This window comes from Paramisgurnus dabryanus, chromosome 4, assembly GCF_030506205.2.
Source record: "Paramisgurnus dabryanus chromosome 4, PD_genome_1.1, whole genome shotgun sequence".
Taxonomy (NCBI): Eukaryota; Metazoa; Chordata; class Actinopteri; order Cypriniformes; family Cobitidae; genus Paramisgurnus; species Paramisgurnus dabryanus.
This window is the reverse complement of record NC_133340.1, coordinates 2,169,986-2,193,713: the sequence shown is the minus strand read 5'-3', so window position 1 is coordinate 2,193,713 and position 23,728 is coordinate 2,169,986. Positions and strand designations below refer to the sequence as shown.

Sequence of the window (23,728 nt, the reverse complement as noted above, 5' to 3'; positions counted from 1 at the left end):
AACAATGAGAAAACTTTACACCATTTGGTTGCTGCAAAATTCCTCATATTTATAGGTTGTTAAATGAGCAATAATAGGGCTTAATCCAGACCCCTGAATACACACCCATACTTACATCTGTTTCCACTTAAATCCAATGTCCAAAGCAAGACACGCAACCAGATTGGTGCCTGTCTGAATGCGTCACAGCTCTCGTGCATACACTGCTACTGTAATAATGCACTACACGTAATGCAATATAATTAATCAAACACTGAAAATGTCATTAACTTAAGCTTAACACTTAAGCCATTATTTCAAGAAGTCAGGTTTTCACATGTTGTATTTCACGTATGTTAATCTTTATACTAAAGGTTTGGCCTTCTTTGACCTCGTTTTTGATTTTTTTGTTAGGTAAAATATGTATATTTTATACTACAGTTTCCTTTTCTGAATGATTTTTAACAGTAAAATCCCCTTTAATGTGTGTCACCACCATCAGCACCAGTCACTGCGTCTTTTTCACTCTGTCTGTCTCTACCCTTTGCTAGAATTAAACTGTACGATGACTCACTACACCACATTATATTTTCCATCGCTCAGGGTTTCAGATTTTACGTGCCTTACAGCAGTTCGAGAGTCTTAAATACATGCTGTTTCTGGATGGCATCTAGCCTTTCACAGAGCCGTTGATTTGGTGCTACGGTTGTGTTTTGTAAAGTAGAGCGAATGTCAGCCACTATAGTTTTTATTTTCTTTCGCACATCGGACATGTTTGTAAACCAGTTAGACCTTGACCAAAGCCAACCAAATGAGCAAAAGACAGAAACATCAAAAGATCTCTATACATCTCAGTTATTTCTCCTGAACAGCAAAGAGAAAATAGTAACTTTTTAAGCATCAGTCTTTAAGCATCAGCATCAAAGTCGCATTTGGGTTTAAATGATGCAATTTCATATTTTTCTTTGCCTTTGGAGTGTTAAAAGCTGTTTGTGTATATAGAAGATCTGCAAAGATTAAAGCTACAAACCCAAAGAGATATTCTTTCTCAAGGCTCATTCAAACACACCCCCTCATACTGTATCTACGTCACTGTGTGGGACAATTTGCATAACAAAGCACACTTCAGAACAATGAGCTTTGTAAAAATCAGCGTGTTTTAGAAAGGCAGAGCATAGAGGTACACTGTGTGGAAAATAATGTGTTTTTGAACCGTAAACCGTGTTACACACAAAATAATTTTCTTTATAACAACATCATGTACTGTAAAAAGTGAAAAGATGGATCAACTTCAATTGGTAACACCCAAAAAGCTTAAATTTTTCACTTAAAGGGCCCTATTTTAATGATCTGAAACGAAAGTGCGAAGCGCAAAGCGCAAGTGACTTTGTGGGCGGATCTTGGGCGCTGTTGCTATTTTCCCGGCGGGAGAAATAACTCTTGCGCCAGGCGCAAATCAATAAGGGGTTGGTCTGAAGTAGGTTCATTATTCATAGGTGTGGTTTGGGCGTAACGTCAAATAAACCAATCAGAACGCTATCCAACATTCCCTTTAAACGCAAGGGCGCAAGTTCCATGGCGGGTTGCTATTATTATGACGGATTTACCAGGCGCACGCCAGGAGCGGTTCACAGCCGAGGAGACCGACGTTCTTGTAAGAGCAGTCAAAGACAGAGAAGTTGTTTTGTATGGGGATAGGAGAAACCCGCCCAAATCAGCGTAGGTTAAACAGGCGTGAGAGGAAATAGCCACAATTGTCTCATCAGCTGGCATCCCCATCATTGCGCCAAGCGCTACAATGATGTCAGGAGACGGGGGAATCCCAAGCTTGCCAGCATAAATCGGGCACGCCGTGTAACGGGAGGTGGATCTGCCTCTACACAGACGCCTGCAGAGGACATCGCTGCGTCCACCCTCACCGCTGAAAGGGTTTGGGGGCTTTGAAATCGGACCCAAGAAACACAAGCCAGGTCCAACCCCAAAGTAAACTTACAAATCAAGTTCACATACATTAAGGTTTCTAATGAAAACATTTTAATTATTATTTACATAAAATAAACATAATACAGCCAAACAACAAACTTATGAAAATATTTTAATCGTTATTTGCATGAGAATTTTTTAACGCTGCCACACAATAAATAAAAACTATCACCACAATGCTCATCACTATGATTCCCCTTATCTCATGTGTTAATGTTTTTTATTGTAACAATTTATGATTTGCAAAAATAACTGTTGCATCTGTGTAGATTAGATAAGCAAAGTGTGTGCGCTTTGTGCACGCATACATTATGGTCAAGCCCTTAAAATAGCATAATGAACAACGCGCAACGTGCCACTGACTTTAGACTAGTTTTTTTTTTTGGTCAGTGGCGCAATTGTTTTTTGAAACTGCAAAATAGCATCAGGGATGGTTTGCACCGCAACACGCCTCCTTTTTTGCGCTGAACCGCCCAGGGAGCGCAAGTTCATTCCCTAGTTTGCTGACGTGCGTCTGTGGAGGGAAAAACCCGCTGTGCACGGGTGCAAAATACGAATGATACATGCGTCACTGACAAAGTCAATTGCACTGGGTGCAAGATAGGGCCCAAAGTGTTTTTCACAACTTAATTATTTTTAGGTGTTACCAACTTTCACTTGTTACAGTGTATGACCCCTTTAAAAATATCTCAATATTGTCAAATATAATAAATCTGTTAAATAAAATAAAACACCAAAATCTGCATTCTAAAGTCATTTAAATTCAAAGAACAAATGAGATTAGAGCTAAACTGTCCACCTTAAGATGCTTTTTGGCTTATAGTTTTATAACATATGAAACATATCTTATAGGGGACATATCATGAAAATCGGACTTTTTCCATGTTTAAGTGCTATAATTGGGTCCCCAGTGCTTTTATCAACCTAGAAAATGTAAAAATCAACCATGGGAAAAAACAGGTCATTCAAATCTGGCTCTCCCTGTGATGTCAGAAGGGGATAATACCGCCCCTTAATCTGCACTATCCAACAGAGATCAGCTCATTTGCGTTTAAAAGGACACACCCAAAAGTGGCAAATTTTTGCTCTCACCTACAAAATGGCAATTTTAACATGCTATTATAAATTATCTTTGGGGTATTTTGAGCTAGAACTTCACATACGTACCTGGGTGACACCAAAGATTTATTTGACATCTTAAAAAAGTTTTGTAAAATGTCCCCTTTAAAACTACATTAAGTCTTTGAGCAATAAAAGGTCCCTTTGGGAATTTACAGTGGTCTAAGCCAGTCTCTTCAGCGGGATTAAGTCCTAATTTCAGGAGCTTTATTTTGCCTCCATCGTGCAATTCTTCCAGAAATGCCATTCATCTGTGTTCGGCAGATTTCACAATTAGACTGTTCCTCTGACACGTTAAGTAATTTACAGTATGTTTAGCACCTGATGTTCAAACACTGTTTTTCTTTCGCTGTTGCTTTGATATTTTGTTCACCTATCGAGTGCTAATTGTTACTGTTGGTTCAACTGAAAAAAGTAAGTTACCTGGTTGCCTTTAAAATTTTAAATATAAAAAATATTAGTTTATTAAAAAAAGTGTAAAAATGTTTTAAGTTATTTTAACGCAAAATGTTAAGTAACTTACTTAATGAAGTTGAACCAACAATTCTTCATTTACAATGCACGTGCCGTTACAGAAAATATGTTTAATGTCAATCACATTATAAAGGTTTAGTTATTTAAACATAACTGTTTCAGGTTTGTTTGTAGAGCTATATGTGAAGGGCAGGTGGTTGTGTGAGGCTATGTGAGGACGCCTGCGAGTCTCAGATATATAGGGCTTGAATCATTTCGAGACCTGCAGTTAGTAAATCAAAATGAAACAGAGACCCTGATCTTTCAGAAAGCGTATGAGCGAGAGAGAGAGAGAGGGGAGGGATAGAAAGAGATTGCTTATGAGCATCTTATCAGTCACCAGGCTCTGTACGTATGTGTCATTGTTAATATTCCCAGCATCACTGCTCATAGGGATTTGAACAAGTCCGTATAAACTAAAGGATCTAACTCAGACATAAATGATACTCAATGGCTTGTTCACAAAAGATGACTTTTCTGAGCTATCAGACACATTTCTTATCGATATAATAACATCGAGTAATTTATTCATATTATGATAGAGTTCATATTATGGGCGATATCTCTATAACTCATTTACGTTATATCTGTAAGTTACAGACTTCGCTGGATAACGTTGAATAAGTAAATGATGTCTGTTGTCAGGAAGGTGAAATTTGAGAGTCATTTGTTCAGTGTAACCGTGTGCTGAGTGTATTGCTAGTGTTTCTGTTTTTAGAGGGATATGAATTATTGATACGCTGAAGATTTCCACCGGGAAATAAATTCCCAGATGAACCCGCGCACACACACACTCTTGATCTTGAGAGCCTGGCCACTTTCAGAAAATACTGATCTATTGTCAGATTTTTCTTTAGATGTGAAATTCACACTGGTCGGATGCCAAAAACATAACTGATTCCAGACCTGTACTCAGGCAATCCCATAATCATCTATTTTCAAGGGCGTTGGTGGATAAACTGACCTGCTATTTTTCATTAGTGTGCTTGTTTTCGAACTTCCACAGTGTTTGTCATTGAATTTGATTCTAGGCCTGTTTCTACTTTCTGACAATAAACGACTTTTATTAACACAGCTGGAGGGAATAACATCCATCTGACAAAAACAAAGATGCTCTTTGAAAACTCAGAATAATGATTGATTCATGATCTCTGCCACATCACATCAGACATTTATTTTGAATACTTTACTTCAATTGAAGGATACAAACAAATGCTGCTGCAATAATCTGACAATGTGATTTTTTTTATACTACTTTAATGTTTTTTTAATGGGGTCCTTAAAGATCTATTTTACTTGTTAACATATCAACATGGGGGATATGAAGCAGTAGTTGTAGGACTTTTTACAAGTGATTACGATCATGTCATACCTTTAGTAATAAATGTTAAGATTTAATTTGATTATTTGGGGAGGTAATCTCACTGAGACGCGGATTAAAAACCAAACAATATAAGTTTGTAAAACATATATTGCTTTGGCAGTCTTTATAACAGGAAACATGTTTTAGTATTTCAAGCCATCTGCTGGTGGAACTTTGTATTGCTTCTTAGACAGAGAAAAAGTTAGTAGTTTTGTACTTGAAGGACTATGTTCATAGTTTCTTCATTCATTGGGATTTTAAAGGTGCCAAAGAATGCATTGAAATAATGTGTTAAATTGTTCTTTGATATTTACATAGAAGGTATGTAACTTTATTAAGGGCAAAAATTATCCAGAAACGTTTTTACATGTCCATTTACAACCCTAAGATTTGTCCTTTGAATGAAATGGTCTATTTTAGCCCTATTTGAAAGTGTTGAGCTCTGCTCTGATTGGCTCTGCTCTGCTCTGAGGCTCATGCCAGTAGCTCACATTAGTAAACAGACCTTATATGTTTGAACCTGTATCAGACAAAAATACAGATTTTCAGGAACAACTAAATGTTTGGAGATTGTCAAATGGGCATTTCAGAGTGGTAAGTTTGTGGGTTTTTTTCAGTATGGCCCTTCAAAACGTAACTTTAAAGTTAATAGTAAAACTTCAGCCTAAACCATATTTAGCATTTATTAGCATGCAGCGCTAATTTAGCAGTCACAACTTTGTTTTTAGCATTCTAACAACTTTGTAATTAATTTAATGTGTAATTTAATGTTGAGGCGTACAACTCGACAGTGACGTCACAGCCGGTGTTATGTTGAGATTGGCCAGTTTTTTTATTCTATGGCACCTTTAATATTTCTTTAAAGCAACCTGTGTGTGTGTTTATTTGAGAGGCCATTTGAGTGTTGCTGAACCCAAATTGTGTTTGTTTGGCCTTATAAAAACACAAAAATATATAACAAAGATCCTTACATTTTTTTAATTATTTGATTTCATTTATAACAGTGTTTTGGGAGCTATTGGGTTTTTTAAAGCTCTTTAGATAGAATAGATTCAACTTTTTCATTGTGCAGAGTGCTTTAACAAAAAGCATTCCGTTAACAACATATTTTTTATCTGTTTTCTGTTAAGGATGAACAGTTTTATTTCTATACACACAAATGGTATTATGCATTTATGCCATTTTTTTTTTTTTGTCAAAAATGTATGTGGGATTTAATATTAGTGCGTTAAACACTGTTTTAGTTTTTTTGTGAGCATATATATTGTCCTGTCTTCCATGATACCAGCTTTGACCACTAGATGTCACGCTTTATTAACACGTCCATTTGTGCACTGCTGTACATTTTTTTTGTAATTCTTAAAATATCCTAGCTGGCCAATAACTCTGTCACCAAATATAATTTTAATAATTTAATTTAATTATTTAATTATTATGAATTACCATTCATATCATAATAATTCATATTACTTATACCACTCTAAAAAAACAAACGGTGCTATATAGCACCAAAACAATTGCTTTGGATCGTAACGATAGAAGAACCATTTTAGTGCCATATAGCACCGGTGAAGAACCAGTGAAGCACCAATGAAGCACCAGTGTAGAACCATATAGGGGCCATATAGCACCACATATGGTTCTACATAGCACTATATGGTTCTACACAGGTGCTTCACTGGTGCTTCACTGGTTCTTCACCGGTGCTATATGGCACTAAAAATGGTTCTTCTATCGTTACGATCCAAAGCAACTGTTTTGGTGCTATATAGCACCGTTTGTTTTTTAGAGTGTATGCATTATGCATACATTGTGATAGCATTGTGACAGAGGTCTTTGTTGACACTGTACAGTATATATAATATAATATAATATAATACACTCGTAAAAAAGGTACAAGAAGGTACGAAAGTTGTCCCTTTTCAAAAAGTACCCTTTTGTACCTAAAAGATGCATATTGGTACGTTTAGAAGTGCATCCTGGCACCTCAAAGGTTCATATCTGTACCAAAATGGTACATTTTAGGACCTTTTTAAAATGTACCGTCCAAGTTACAACTTTTGTACCTTTTTTCTGAGAGTGTATATAATGTAATATAATATAATTTTATATAATATAATAAAACAATCAGCCCCAAGAAGCAGTGGGTTACCAGTGCATTTTATAACAGCTAAAGGGCATTTCACGTCGTGCCTAAACCCCCTTAGCTGTTATAAAATGCACTGTAACCCCACTGCTTCGCGGGGGTTATTGCTTTTATAAATGGTTAATTCATATGCATAACGTTAGCGGGATTTTATCAAATAAATCACAAATAAGTTGTAATTATATTAGTACAAATATTACTCTTCCGCCAAACAAAGTAGTTCCTCAGAATTAAGTGTTAATGAAACAGAGCGCAGTTCCCAAACAACACAGACGCAGCAAAGACACAAAGAAAATATGATTTAAGACTGTTGTGTTTATTTTTATAAATCAACATTCATCTAATTTATACATTAACATTTATATCGTGCAACTGTTGAAGTGATGATCAAATATGCTTGGAAGCATGCTGAACTCTTTCCCTGTCAGCGGTTTTTTTTTTTTTAAGTTGCCACCCAGTTTTAGTTTAATGCCTTGCAGAAAAATTATCTTCTTTAAATAAACATAAAATGTCAAATGAAAGAACAGACCATCCGTTTTCAAACAAAAAACAAAAAAAAAACGTTTCATCCTACCTTCATTTGTTCACTTATCACCTCTCAAATTTTTTATAATTCCATTTATGTGAATAACTTTTGTAAGAGATCAGATTCAGAGCCTGATCAAAACACGCTGTTTTTAGTGTTGAGTGAATGCGGCAGTGTTTAAGTTGGGTAAGATCGCCACCCAGTGAATAGCGGAAATATGAATTTGAGGTAGAAACTCCTCAGGGTGCGTTTTCTCTTTGTAGATTAGATGACTCAACAATATTTATTGACATTTATCTGGATATCACCATTAATTGTGCAGTTGTATACAAATAAAATATATGATTAAAGACTGTGGTGTTTATTTTCATAAATCAGTACGCAGCAACAGTGGCGCAGTCCTGTAATGCGGTCTGAACCGTGGGTTTACCGGGGTATTTTATCACGGCTTAGAACACATCTCAATCAATCAGAATGAAGAACCAGAAATGCCCGTTTTATAATATAATATAATATAATATAATATAATATAATATAATATAATATAATATAATATAATATAATATAATATAATATATAAATATGTTTCCCTACACTCCCTCACTTACACACACACACGCAGACACACATAGTATTTAAATGAACCCTGGCTGGTTGCTTTTCCTGTCAGACACATTTTTCCACTCGCAGACAGAATTCCTTACATTTCCAAAGCTCCTAGACAAGCTGCCAGAGTCCCTGGAGATCATTGAAGACGGCAACATATGTTTAAAGCACGCTGCTGTGTTCTACCCTTAAGTTTACAAAAGAGTGCGTTTTACACACACTTACAGTACAACAGAATTACAAGTACAGTCTGAACTCAGACATCATCATAATCTGTAGAAACAGATCAGTTTCAGCTGCGACTTTCTTTCCTACCCATATTATTTTCTATTGTTGACCATGGTCTGGACATACACCATGTAATTTTCTGTAACTCAGCTGTTAGAGCATTTGGTTAGCAGCACAAATGTCATAGGTTTGAGATTTTACTCATGATAAAGTATGCTTTGTATAAAAGCCTCTGCCAGATGCATAAACATAAATGTGTTATGTTAGATGCATAAATATGGTAATCATTCCCTGTTGTAAAGTACTAATGTATTTTCTTCTAGCAATCCTAAAGTGCTTAACTTGTTTTGGATAAGATACTGACTGTAGTTTTTCAGATCTTCTTCTCTAGATCACTTTAGTTATGAGTCTTTCTTTCTGGCCATTATTTCATGCATTGAACCTTACGCTTACATCATTTCTGAGACAGATGGTAATGATCAGAACAGTGTTTTCACCACAAACAGACGTTTGCTATTTCTGATCATCTGATGTTAAGCAGATCTTCTTATTGTCTCTTTCTCTTTGTCAATCGTGTGCATGGGGCATTTAGTGATTATGTATAATGTATGATCACTGGTAAATGATGTATTCACACGTGTAGAGCTGTAAATCCTGAGAAATCTGTGGGTTGTTTATGTTTGAAAGCGAAATAAAAAACTTGTTTAGTAAAGTCTACTGTAAATGCTTTTGTTTTAGGGATAGACCCAGGTGGTCAAGGGTCACATTAACCGATTAATGTGTCTCTTTAGGGGGTTAGTGCAGGATAAAGCTAGTTAATTAACAAAAGTGCACTTGCTTGAAGGCGGATTAGATGATCAGTCATTTGTTGAGGAGAGAGAGAGAGAGAGAGAGAGAGAGAGAGAGAGAGAGAGAGAGAGATAGAGAGAGATGACCAAATTAACAAAAAAAGCTTATGAAACATGACTTCAACTGTGTTTGCTTAAACAAATATATATCAGTTATTGAGCAAGTACATAATAGGAAGTACACACCAAATATGAATTCAACGAGTTGCTCACATAGATTACATGCAAAGTCAATGCCAAGACGCAAACTCGCGCGGGTCGATGAGAATGATGCGAATTGGGTGACGTGATTGTCGTGAAATGCACGAGTTAAAAACATTAATCTCAAGCGAAAAATTTGCATGACATGAAGGTAAATGTGAGTAATCTAGAGCGAGGAACGTGAGGCTTTGCGTTGGGTGTGTACGCAGCTTAGACATAAGGATACCTGTCAACCCTCCCATTTTTCCCAGGATTCTCCTGTATTTTACCAATCATTCCAGCAAATCAATAATTTACATATTTTTTGTCTTTCTTTAATAAATCCCACATTGGCGTATTTTATGTTTTTAGGTAGCAGTATATCTGTAACATATCACTTAAAAGACATCCGCCAATGTAACAAGAAAAAAAAAGCTTCCCGGGGATGGGTTGAGGATTGCGAGCCGCGCAAAGCTACAACCGTCGCGCGCAAGTCCGCCCGCCAGCGTACACAAACCTGACACAAACTCCTACATTTGGAGTCACACATAAAAATTTTTATAACTTATATAACTTTATAACTTTTTAAAATATTTTGTATACCTCATTGGCAGATTTTTTTTTTGCTTGTTTTAAGCACAAATTCACTTAATTTTTTTTATGTCTAAATACTAGATTTTTTTACGAGGTCATTTTGCTTATCAGGAAAATATATCTTAAGAATTGTTAGATAGTTGAACTGAAAACAAGACAACAATACTAAGTAAGAAAGTCATGATTTTTTTCTTGAAATGATTTTCAAGAAAGAAAAAAAATTAGTGTTTTTGTAAAAATATCTAAAAATTCTTAAATTAAAATTTGATATTTTTGGTCTAAAAACTAGACGTATTTTCTTGGGTTCTTTTGCTCGTCAAGAAAATAAGTCTAGTTTTTAGACCAAAAATATCAAATTTAAGTGATTTTGTGCATAAAACATGCAAAAAAATCTGCCAATGGGGTAAGCACATTTTTCTTGAATTTTTCTTGAATTTAGTGTTTAAGAAAAATTTTCAAGATTTTTTTGCTTACCCCAATGGCAGATTTTTTTTTTTGCTTGTTTTATGCACAAAATCACTTAAATTTTATCTTTTTGATCTAAAAACTAGAAATATTTTCTTGAGTCGTTTTGCTCATCAAGAAAAAGCACTTTAATAATTTTTAGATATTTTTACTGAAAATAATTTGTTGCAGTGTACCCATACATTCCCTTTCATATTAATGAAAACGGTGGGCTTGCCAGGGTTTGGGAAATTTCCCTTAATTTTTTTAATCCCAATGTTGACAGGTATGCATAAGTGTTCAAATTGTTTTCTTTTACCATACCACCAATTTACAATCACAGCTTGTTGAACATGGAAAGGTCTCATAAAAATCCCATTCTCATTCAAAATGTCCCGTAATGAATTCTAGGATCTAGGTGTGAGCAGAAACGTTTTGGGTGTGTCCTTTAAAATGCAAATGAGCGGATGAAGTGCAAACACTGATCACAATGATGTTGGTTTGTTGAAATTGAAACTCAGTTGGGCTGTCAATTATTTTTTCTTTCTCTTTCTCTCTGCACAAAATGGCAGTGCTGTGGTTGGATAGTGCAGATTAAGGGGCGGTACTATTATAATAAGATCTCCTTATGACATCATAAGGAGAGCCAAATTTCCATGACCTAATTATTACTCACACCTACAAAGTGGCAATGCTAACATTTTCATGTCATGGCCACTATATCACTGCTGTAACATTTACGGAACGCGTCCAGTGTGAACTAAATGCAAAAACAATGCCGTAAGGGGGGTGACGTAGTGAGGACGAAATCCAGAAAGTGAACGATTACAACTACAATACACATCACGTGAGGAATCTTTACGGCATGTGTGTGAATGCATGCACATATTGCGAAAAAACATTATTGGCAGTGTGACTACACCAAAATTAAATGATTCCCGGACAAATCCCAGACATTTCCCGTGAATTTTCTGGTTTGAAAAAAGGCTTAATAATGACTGTTGGCCTTTGGGTACAAATTCATATGTTTGATGTTATTTAATTTCAACATAATGAATAACCTCCAATGTTTCGTTATTAATCAAAATAGAGGCAAGAAGTTACAAATCGTATATCACCTTGCTGGATGAAATAAACATTTGAAATGCGTCTGACACCAAACTGCCAAACAAAACAAGAAAAATGTAACTTCAAAATAATGGGTTCTGTTGCATAAAGTTTTCCTGCATAATGGGTTCAAATGGATTTACTCAGTAACTGTAAACCTGATCATTGCTTGGCACTGAGGGTAATGACTCAGGTTTTACTGGACAAGGTGCATTTTGTTGCATGAACACCAGTTCAGATCCAGAGCTCATTTTCCCTCTCTCTCTCTGCTGGTGAGCTCTATGTAAACATGCATCATCAAGACTTTAGTTTCAGTAAGATCAGAAGTCTTGTGTTGTCACACATGGTCCAGTTTATAGTCCAAACTGACGTATACCAAGAACAATAACAGAAACCACTGGAGGTAGGCAGAGGTTCAGATAATTAAAGTCTCTATTGAGCAATCTTTCTTTCTTTTTCTTTTTTTCGTTTAGTTCATGTTTGAATCTGAGTCAGAGGTCATTGGTTTTGCAGGCCCACCCGTCTCTGTCCTTTCTCCACCTCCTGTTCTCCTCATCCCTGTTTTACTTCATGAGGCCGTAGCGCCTCTCAGTCCCTTTAATGCCTTACAGATGCTCGGGCCAGTAAACACATCTCTCTATGCCTCTCTCTATCTTACTGACTTCCACCTTCAATTACAGATGCTCATAAATGCACAATGAAAAATAAAACCTTGAGTGTCCATTAGTTTTGTTTCGGGGTGTTTGAAATGCATTCAGAACTTCTGATCACTTATAAACACTTGTATCTGTCCAAGAAACACTACTGAAGTTGATCTAGTTCAAGCCCAGGGCTGCAAACTATATTCTCAGATTCAGGATTGGCTATTTTACTCTATTTTACTCTTTTGATGTACTGTAGTACTTTCTCCATCTCTTTATGTATAACCCTTTAACTTGTAAATGCCCTAAAAAATGTTGTCCTTCGTTTTTACTCAGTGCCTCTATGCTTGTTGTTGTAAGAGAGGCAAAAAATGAACTTGGTTGGAGTCAGTTTTACTAAATAATTTCTTGTTCACTTTACTTAACAAACACAAGTAACGGCATACGATTAATTTAACTTAGTAATTTCAACAAAAGACTGTGTCTTGTCAGCTTTACTTCAAAATTATTTGTTCAGCCAATAAAACATTGTTGTGTAAAAGTAACAGATTAATAAAACCAATACAGACTTGCATCTCATTGGCTGATGATGCTGCAGTGTATTATGGGTAAATTGTTGTTCTGGCAGAATTGTTGTACCCTCTTGCAAAAGTGTAGCACGATTAGATAGGTACCTGAGTAATAAGTGGCCAAGTATTAGTTAATTAACTTGTTCTGATATATTTTAGAACAAAACAAACCAACAAACGGTTTGAAATGTTACATTGCATTTCAAATATGTTTGTGATATGTTTGATAAACTGTAATTAAATAAAGGTTGTATTGAGCAGCTGCTAGTGATGGGCAATCCGGCTCTTTTCATAGATTCGGCTCTTCTGGCTCGGCTCCCTTAGAAGAGCCGGCTCTTACGGCTCCAGCTCTTTATTAATTTTTAGTATCTGGGAGACTTCTTTTTAAAGCCAAATGTAGCAATTGTGAATGGTTTGTGTATTGGTATGCAATTTTTGTATCAATTGTTTTTATAAAAGCTGTATTTTTATGATTTTTTTCGTCAAAAAATACATAGTTATAATTAACATTATAATAAAACTTTAATTAAACAATTGAACAATGAACACAGAACCACAGCAAACCAAATAAATAGTCAAAATTAGTCTTTAGTGCAGGTTAGCATTTATAATAAATGCCTCAGCTTGCCTCAACTTTCTTCTTCTTTTTGGTAAATGCCTTAACTTCCTCCCAAGTCCCAACGTGCTTACATTATACTGGCCTGTTACTGTACCACTTCACTGGCTTTTTGCAGCATATATCCCCCATTATTCTTTCACATAACAGTATAATCCTAGTCTGTCTTCCCATTTGATTGGATGCATTTTGTGCCACATACAAATAGGTCCCGCCCCTGCCTGCGGCTGAAGATTCGGCTCTCGTTGACGGGAGTCGGCTCTTCTCGTTCACTACAAAGAATCGGCTCTTAGAGCCGGCTCGTTCGCGAACGACCCATCACTAGCAGCTGCACTCTGATTGATTGATTCATTGTAATGGAGTTATTAAATCATTTTTTTTTTCATCAATTATGTGTTTCATAATAGTGACTTTACTAGGATTTCTTTAGTCCATGTAACATTTAAATTGTCAATTTTACACAAACTTTTTTAGTAAATACAACTTACATTTTATTTGTTGACATTACTTAACAAAGCTATGTGGAACCCACTTGACGAAGTTTTTTTAAGTAAATCCAACTTTTTATTTTTTTGAGTGCAGTTTAGGATCATTTGGGACAAGTTATTCCAAAACTTTAAAACCAGCACAATTCTGTGAGTGAGTCTAGGAGTAATAAAGTAGATCCTTTATAATAAAGCAATAAACCCCAAGAAGCAGTGGGTTACCAGTGCATTTTATAACAGCTAAGGGCGTTGTTAGGCACGACGTGAAGCGGAAACAAGCAAAAAATCAAAAATGGGGTAAGCAAAAAATCTTGATAATGTTTCTTAAACACTAAATTCAAGAAAAATTGCTTACCCCTTTGGCAGATTTTTTGCTTCTTTTATTCACAAAATCGCTTAAATTTGATATTTTTGGTCTAAAAACTAGACTTATTTTTTGGGTCATTTTGCTCATCAAGAAAAAGCATCTTAATTTAAGAATTTTTAGATATTTTTACTGAAAACAAGACAAAAATACTAAGATTTTTTTTCTTGAAAATCATTCTTTGAAGTGTCTAGTTTTCAGTAACAATATATTTTTTTTAAAATTAAGATGCTTTTAAATTAAATTTCTTTTGATATTTTTACTGAAAACAAGACAAAAATACTAAGATTTTTTTTCTTGAGAATCATTCTTGGAAGTGTTCTTAGTATTTTTGTCTAGTTTTCAGTAAAAATATCATTTTTTTTTAAAATTAAGATGCTTTTAAATAATTTTTTTTTGATATTTTTACTGAAAACAAGACAAAAATACTAAGATTTTTTTTTCTTGAGAATCATTCTTGGAAGTGTTCTTAGTATTTTTGTCTAGTTTTCAGTAAAAATATCATTTTTTTTTTAAATTAAGATGCTTTTAAATAATTTTTTTTTATATTTTTACTGAAAACAAGACAAAAATACTAAGATTTTTTTCTGGAAAATCATTCTTTGGAGTGTTCTTAATATTTTTGTCTTGTTTTCAGTAAAAAATCACTTAAATTTGATATTTTTGGTCTTAAAAATTATTTTCTTGGGTCATTTTGCTCATCAAGATCTTAATTTAAGAATTTTTAGATATGTTTACTGAAAACAGGACAAAAATACTAAGATTTTTTTTCTTGAAAATCATTCTTTGCAGTGTTCTTAGTATTTTTGTCTTGTTTTCAGTAAAAATATAAAAATTGTTTTTAATTAAGATGCTTTTAAATGAAAATTTTTGGATATTTTTACTGAAAACAAGACAAAAATATTAAGTCTTGTTTATTGAAACAAATTATGAAAATCAAGAGTTTTTTTACTTAAAACAAGTCAAAGTATCTGCCAGTGCTGTGAGAAAAATAAACTTAATTACAGTTTTAACTTAATACAATAAACTTAATTTAAGTTAATTTTTCTTACTGCACTGGCAGATATTTTGACTTGTTTTAAGTAAAAAAAACCTCTTTATTTTGATCATTTATTTAAAAAAACAAGACTTACTATCTTAAGCAACTTTTAGTAAATGTATCTCAATTTAAGAATTTTTAGATATTTATATTAGAAAACAAGACAAAAATATTAAGTAAGGGGCTAGTCACACCAACCGCACTTTAAATGCTTCGAAACGCAAGGCGTGACGCACTGCCTTTTTTAAAAAAGAGCAGTGCGACGTGGCTTTTTATATTGCTAAGCAACCACCGAGTCAGCTGTCTTGTCAATTGAATGTTGACGCGTGAGCGCTCTTTTGCTGTTAACTGTCATATTAGCATAAACTTTAAAAAGAGGGTGCTTGCTCTGACCTTGTTTGAGGGCGAGAGGTGCACAAACACGCAGGAGAGAGTGAGCGAGTGGAGTCCGGTTCTTCAAAGCAACTGTAAACTTCCCTCACCACAACGTAAGGCCAGCCTCTCCCCTCATTCGATTGGACAATGGAAAGATGGGAATGACGTCGGGCGCTTCTCCGCTCTCAGCGTTCCTTCAAAGGCGCGTGCTGCGGCCGGCGGCAAAAACCGCAAGGCGCTCAGCGCGCATAAACAGCGCGCAAACGCTCCCTGCCTACAGTATAGAATATCATTCAAATAAGGCACCTGCAACTTCCATAAACGCTTTTGGTGTGACTGGCCCCTTAGACATTCATTTTTTGCAGTGTACACCAATAATTTAACTTTATACAAGGACGTCTTTATGGTCAGGTGATATGAATGAACAAGGCGGTGACTGATTGGCATGTACAATTTCCTGCGTTTCCTCGCCATCGTTCACTGGCCCTCACACAATAGTTAACGTGGGACTTATAAAGTTGAGAACTGTAGTTTTTTGTCTAAAACTTGGGCCGACGCAAGCGATGCTGTATATTACCTGTGGACAGACTGCGGGGAACTGTGAACTGTTACTTTCAATAACACTTTTAACGATAAACAAGGTCTGAAGCAATAAATTAAAGGTAGGCAGTGTCAAGACATTAACAGCAAGAGCCATTTCATTGGTCTGAGGTGGTTTGGCCGACTTTTTAAAAACTTATCAGCGTATGTCTACAAACATTTTTCATAATATGTGTAGATTTAATATGAATTCATGATTTTAAATGTCAAAAAACTGACCAATCAGTGAAAGCGATGCTTTGAAATCAGACTCCGTGTGAATAGTCACGCAATTTATTTATTTATTTTTTTGATAAGATTGTGCTGGGAATTTTCCAGTTGTTCTTTTAGGACACAAGCGGTACGTATTCATAAATGTCACATCCCATATCCTCCTTAATGGTGGCTGTTTCCTTTTATGCCCCGTAGATAGCAGATCTTTCCGATTTAGGGCTATTAGGACAGTGTCCCATCTTTGTTACGAACAAAGGAGCTCATTTTAGAACGCGTTCTCGGTGACATCATTGCGGCGGTCAGAAAAAGAGCGTATTCATTCCCTCATGGGAGCCACAAAGGACGAGATTGAGCTGAGGATGGATGAGAAAAGATGCTTGAGATGCTTGCAGATGAGAGGAATGAGAAACGATGGAAGGCTTGTCGTATTTCGGGGTGGATGGAGAGGAATGTGGATATAAACCCTGAGGGGTTTCTGGGGGAATACCAGACATTATTTGTTGTGTTGTAGGATCCGAGTGCGTTCATAAAATGTATTTCATGTAGTAAAGTATTTAATCTTCTCCCATTTCAAATGGTAACTGGAGAAACAACTCCCAATAGCAGTGAACTATACATTAACATAGTAACATTTTTTTTATCCAAGGTGACCAAAGCCTCGAGTATAGTTTGTTTTTACGTGCACGCGAACGTACGCACATTGTCGAACGCACAGCCTTAAAAAAAGTACTGTTTAGTCGTACGTGTACACAGACGTTCAACGTTCAACAAAATGCAATGTATCTCCTTGGCTACATACTACATTCTGCTGTTTGCGCACGAGCGACCTATGTGTAAAAAGTACGAATTTATCAGGTGGTGTACGTAATTTTTTGTAACCTCACATACTGTAAAATGTTTGACACAGCAAATTATACCTCAAACTACAGCTTTTCTAGTGTGCTATTTCTTTTTTTAACTAGCCAGACATACATTTTTAACTCATTCCCCATCATCCTTTTTTTTTTTTAAAGTTGCCTGCCAGCATTTTTTTTTTACAAAAGTTGCACAAAATGCCTTCCAGGAAAATATATAAACATACAAATATATCAAATGAAAGAACAGGACCTCTGCTTTCAAACAAACAATTAACAAACAAAACGATATAAAAATAACGTTTCATCCTATCTATATTTTTACTCTGTGTATAAACTCTTAAATATGGGTAATTTTCTTCAAAAATATTTTTTTAGCAAAAAGCTGAAATAATTACATTTTTGTGATGGAATTTTGTGAAAGATCTGATTCAGAACGATTATCAAAACATACACGGAGTGTAAAATTAATAAATTTTTGCTTCAGTTTTTTTTTTATAAATAATTGCTGTATTACAGATAACCATAAAACTCACCAGGAACACGTTTTTTCTTGCATATGATGATTCTCTTAATTGACAAGATAACTTGTCAATGGCGGGGAAAGAGTTAACATAGTGAATCATCTTAAAAATAATAGAGGGACCCATGCCATATCTAACTCAGACCACAGTCTGGCCTAGCGAATATTAGGAACTATGTCAAGCATGGGCCGGCATTGTATACCATTTTCAAAGTATTCAAAGGTTTTAAACTGTCGAGGTTTTACATTTTCTGTAATACCGTTTGCAAGCTATGAGCTGGGTTTACACAAAATGTATTAAATCATTAAGTCACGTTATTTACATTTAATATATATTGCAAAAATATTTTTTTGAAAGAAAATTTCATATAAAGGCTTTATTTTCACCCAGCATACATTTTGTTGCTTAAAAATGAAATTTATTGTGTCCATTTAAAAAGTTGTTTGTATACATCTGAAAATAACACATTTTAGTGTTGCAATGGCAAAACAATGGGATTTTTGCTGAAAGGATTAGTCCATTTTCTTAAAAAAAATCTGATAATTTACTCACCACCATGTCATCCAAAATGTTGATGTCTTTCTTTGTTCAGGCAAGAAGAAATGATGTTTTTTGAGGAAAACATTCCAGGATTTTTCTTATTTTAATGGACTTTAATGGACCCCAACACTTAACAGTTTTAATACAGTTTAAAATTGCAGTTTCAAAGAACTCTAAATGATCCCAAACGAGGCATAAGGGTCTTATCTAACAAAACGATTGTCATTTTTGACAAGAAAAATAAAAAATATGCACTTTTAAAACCACAACTTCTCCTTTCCTGTGATGCGCCAGCGCAACCTCACGTAATTGCGTAATGACGTAGAAAGGTCACGTGTTACATATATGAAACGCACATTTGTGGACCATTTTAAACAATAAACTGACACAAAAGACATTAATTAGTATCATTCGACATACAACAATGTTGGAACAGTCCTCTTTCTCCCCACATGTAAACACTGGGGCGTAGTTTTGCATATGTCATCCGTGACCTCTTGTTGTGATGACGTATTACGTGAGGTTGCGCTGGCGCGTCACAGGACCGTAGGAAGACGAGAAGTTGTAGTTTAAAAGTGAATATATATATATATTTTTCTTGCCAAATGAGTCCTTTGAAACTGCAATTTTAAACTGTATTAAAACTGTTAAGTGTTGGGGTCCATTAAAGTCCATTAAAATTAGAAAAATCCTGGAATGTTTTCCTCAAAAAACATCATTTCTTCTCGACTGAAAAAAAAAGACATCAACATTTTGGATGAAATGGTGGTGAGTAAATTATCTGGATTTGTTTTTTAAGAAAATTGACTAATCCTTTAAGGTTATCATACTGCCAAAACAGCCCATGCCTAGTGTCAAGCCTACTACAAGTCATAGTATTGAATTTTGTGTCCTCTGTGCACATTTGGTAAATTGTATTGGCTCTCCACGAATACATCCCTACATCCTGTCTCGTGCTTTCCCTTTAACCATTTAACTTGATTTGAATTCTGATGGATAAGTCACAGCTGAGCGTCAGTCACCAATCTATCGATTGGGGCGTGTTAAGGGATCCTCCCATTTTATCCCGGAGCCAACAGATGAGATGACCGGGGGGATGAAGGGATGGAAAGAGCCACGGCTATGTTTGGGTCACGTGATCAGATATTGTCAAGATAGCAGCTGGTCCCTTCGCTCATAACACACACCCATTTAAACGCACAAAGTTGCTCCCTGTCCTGACACACATCTCGCTCTCAATGGATCTGTAGTGTGTGTGTGTGAGTGTATGTCTGTGTGACAGCTGTCTACCGCAGGACGTTGATTTACTGCAACTCACTATGTCTTTCTGCTGTTGCTTGTTTTACAGGGATTATGGATCCAAACGGAAGTCAGGTAAGAAAATGTCTTTGTTTCTTAAATGTCACCTCAGTCTTAAACTTGGCTTACTCATTACTTACCGAATTGTACCAACCGCCCCGCTCACTACTCGGCATGCCCTCCGTGTTCCTGCAGCACTGAATGACTTGCTTTTTTGCATTCGGCTGCATCACGGCTGAGTTTCTTTTGAGATTTGGACGTGACTCAGAGGTTTGCGGAGCTGCAGGGGTGTCAGCTGTAAAGGTTTTGGAAATAAGTGGTGGATTTTGGAGGAACGTCAAATGAAAGTATGCGCATTTGTACTGGACGCCAGTGCCAGAGCAGTTCCTGGCAATTTGTCTGAATGAAAGCTTGGGTGTGCGTAGAAAGTTAAAACCGTCAACCGGTTCATGTTTAGCAGCTGGCACGGTGCTTTTATCTTTAAAACAGCGCATTTCTTTAGATATATTGAAATACATCAGGTTAAAGTGTCCTCAGTGCAGAGGTTGACTCTTTTTCCTTTAGAAAATGTATTTGTATATTTATAAATGTTTGTGTAAATAATTATATGTGACATTAGATTTATGACAAGATTAAGAGTTTCCATAGCGTAGGAAGCTAGGATGTGTTTGTGTGACTAAATAGACATTCTGCACTTGACAAATGCATATTTACTTGCACACATGTACACACATTGTCTGTTGATCACTTATGTAATATAAATATGAATTACCATTGGAGTTTCCATGGCCTCTCCCACACACATCCCTTTTCAAAACATTTTCCGTTTTTGAGCTGTTTACTTTCTGCTTTTACATGCACGATCATTTTCTATGAGAACATTTCGGAGTTTGCTTTTACTTTGTTTCCGAAGTCCAAATGTCCAAATCATTTCAGAAGTCCTTTTTCAGATAAAAATCCATTTGCAAAAACTATTAACAGTTGGGTTGTAATGGAGTTCACTTTTAACTGCATCCATTAAGTTTAAATATCAAAAGCACTTTTCTCTTAAATTATTAATTAAAGGATTTTTTCCCAACCTTATTTTGCCAAATGAAAGATGTTTTTGGATCCACATAGTTTTATATTTCAACATATTTCTTTATTTATTCTTCACGCCATTCCAGAGTAAACACCCTTACTCAAACACCTAACCATACACTGTAAAAAGCAGCATTTTATGTCAAATCAACATATATTTTTATGTTACTTTAACTTAAAAATTAAATTTTCACAATGTCAACTTAATTTTATTAGTTATGTCAACTTTTCACAAGCCAAAACTTAGGCTTTGTCCACACGAAGCCGGTGCATTCCCCTTTCCGATCATTGTTTCCTCGTTCTAAAAAAATTATCCGTAAACACGCTGTCGTCTCAAGATATCTGCGCACACACGAAACCATTCAACATCACTGAAACCGACTGAAAGCGGTGTAGTATATATGCCAGACCAGTATGGGGTGCTGTAATTCTGCCGTAGATATACACTACATACGGAGAAGAAGACTTTGAGCATGCGCTTCCGACACGTGATGTGATGACGTTTTCGGTTCACAAAATATACGGATTGGCTGTACACACGAAACCGCAAGGGTGTCGATTTCAGATTTATCCACTTAAGGACCCGGTTTCAAAAAATAGCGGTTTCAGTCTCCCAAAACGCCATTTCACATCTAAAACCACGCAGAAAATGCAACTGCACTGCTTTCCTCCTTGTTTCCAACGCGCTTTCCGACGCGGCATTTTGAAAAGTTGAAGTATTTTTAACTGCCAGGATTGCCGAAAAAAGCATGCGTGTTGCAAGAGCGTTGCTCTTTGAGCGCGTTTGCCGTGCGTCTACATTCAAAATAATGCATCTGTGCACGCAAAAGACACGGAATGTGAAACGCCCCTAACATTTGTGTAGTAGCATCTAAACCCTGGTTGTAAGTTTACATTTAATATAAACTTATGCAGTGTGCACACTACCAGCTACATTCTCGTTGTGTGTCACCTGTCTCTTTCAATGAAATCCTAATTCTTGTTGTCCTAGTAACACTTAGAAACAAATAAGTAACCGTCCTCTCAGGAAATGACGAAAGATGGATGACATGAACTTTATGCTTCACTCCCATTTGTAGTCGCTCTTGAAAGTCGCTCATCATTTGCATAAAGTTGCTTTTTTAACTTTGTCTCGTCATTGGACACCAATAGTGTCACCATCCGGTCACCAATGGTTACTATCCCTTGTGTCGCCGGTAGGTTTGGGCCAATGTATGATGCCATCATCCATCGCCATTGTTGGCAGACATCACGATTCCACCCTGCACATCCCGCCCGCAAAAAACATCTTAAAGGGACACTCCACTATTTTTGAAAATATGCACATTTTCCAGCTCCCCTAGAGTTAAACATTTAAATTTTTAGTGTTTTGGAACCCATTCAGCCGATCTCTGGGTATGGCGCTAGCACTTTTAGCATAGCTTAGCACAATCTATTGAATCTGATTAGACCATTAGCATCACACTCAAAAATAACCAAAGAGTTTCGATATTTTTCTTATTTAAAACTTGACTCTTCTGTAGTTACATCGTGTACTAAGACTGACGAAAAATTTAAAGTTGTGATTTTCTAGGCAGATATGGCCAGGAACAGGGACATTCTGGCGTAATAATCTAGGACTTTGCTGCCGTAACATTACTGCAGCAGGCGCAATGATATTATGCAGCGCCTGAAAATAGTCCCCTGCTATTGAAAGTAACTAATGGGACTATTTTCGGGCACTACGTAATATCATTGCGCCTCCTGCAGCCAAAAATATCTTAAGTCTTTGGTTATTTTTGAACGCGATGCTAATGGTCTAATCAGATTCAATGGATTATGCTAAGCTATGCTAAAAGTGCTAGCGCCAGACCTAGAGATCAGCTGAATGGATTCCAAAACGGTAAAAATAAAATGTTTAACTATAGGGGAGCTGGAAAATGAGCTTTTTTTTTTAAAGTGGAGTGTCCCTTTAACTCTCAGATTTAGTTTGTATTGTTAAAACCATTTTTACCAGAGTTCAGAATAGTACAGTATTTATATTTAGTTAGTGTGCATATTCTCTCAGCACATTTAGCATTTTTGGAGAAAAGTGGAAAAATATTTTTGGGAGAAGTGAACATTTCATTCTGGTATTTCTAAAACTAATATCATTAACAAGTGTTCAACTTTTATTTAACTTCTTTCAGTTGTTTCCACACAAATAGGATAAGCAAACATACTTGACCAGATTTTGATACGACTTGTGGATAAAACATACAATTTTGGTTAACATATAAGGGTCTATTCTTAGATCTTAATTCAGATTTATGTCACTCAAATATAAAACTCATTTGACCCAAATATTATTTGTGTTTTCATTCATCATCTGTTTGCTGTTTGTGTACACATCCACATTGGAAAACTGCAAACATTTGGATAAAAATCTGACCACCAGCTGACGTGACGCTGTGAGCAATTCCAGCTGTCTGTTTATCCTCGGCCAGAGTTTGACATCGAATCAAACGTAAACTTTAGTCATGTACTCCAATTTCCCAAAGAGTTTGTAGATATTATGGCCAAATTGATCCACCCCTTGATGCATTGGTCACATTATCCTTCAATAAATGTCATTATATGCCACATTAGGTTATGTTTGATATTTGTAAGAAAACCACAGAACCGCTGTGTTTAAAACTTTTATCCACAGCCACTTACAGTAATAAACTTTTTTCAGTATTTGTGTTCCCTGAGAATCAAACTCATGACCTTTGCCTTGTTACCTCAGCGCTCTACATCAAAAATCTGTCATCATTACTTGTTTTGGAGATTTCCTAAATAGACTAATTCAGGACGGTTGCACTCGTCTTCTGTCAGTCTGAACATCTGGATGTCTGTTTCTCATCGTAATTGGGGGTTTAGCAGGTGGAAACTA

The 23,728-nt window shown here is 35.9% G+C and overlaps 1 protein-coding gene across 3 annotated transcripts in view; it reads left to right on the top strand.

Moving 5' to 3' along the window:
• Positions 1-23,728, top strand: part of sh3pxd2aa (SH3 and PX domains 2Aa) — a 149,137-nt gene that overhangs the window by 74,134 nt on the left and 51,275 nt on the right. For all 3 annotated transcript variants that reach the window (XM_065295397.2, XM_065295399.2, XM_065295396.2), the window contains exon 6: positions 19,805-19,830. In XM_065295397.2, the coding sequence (XP_065151469.2) occupies positions 19,805-19,830 (26 nt within the window). The remainder of the gene's footprint in view (positions 1-19,804; positions 19,831-23,728) is intronic.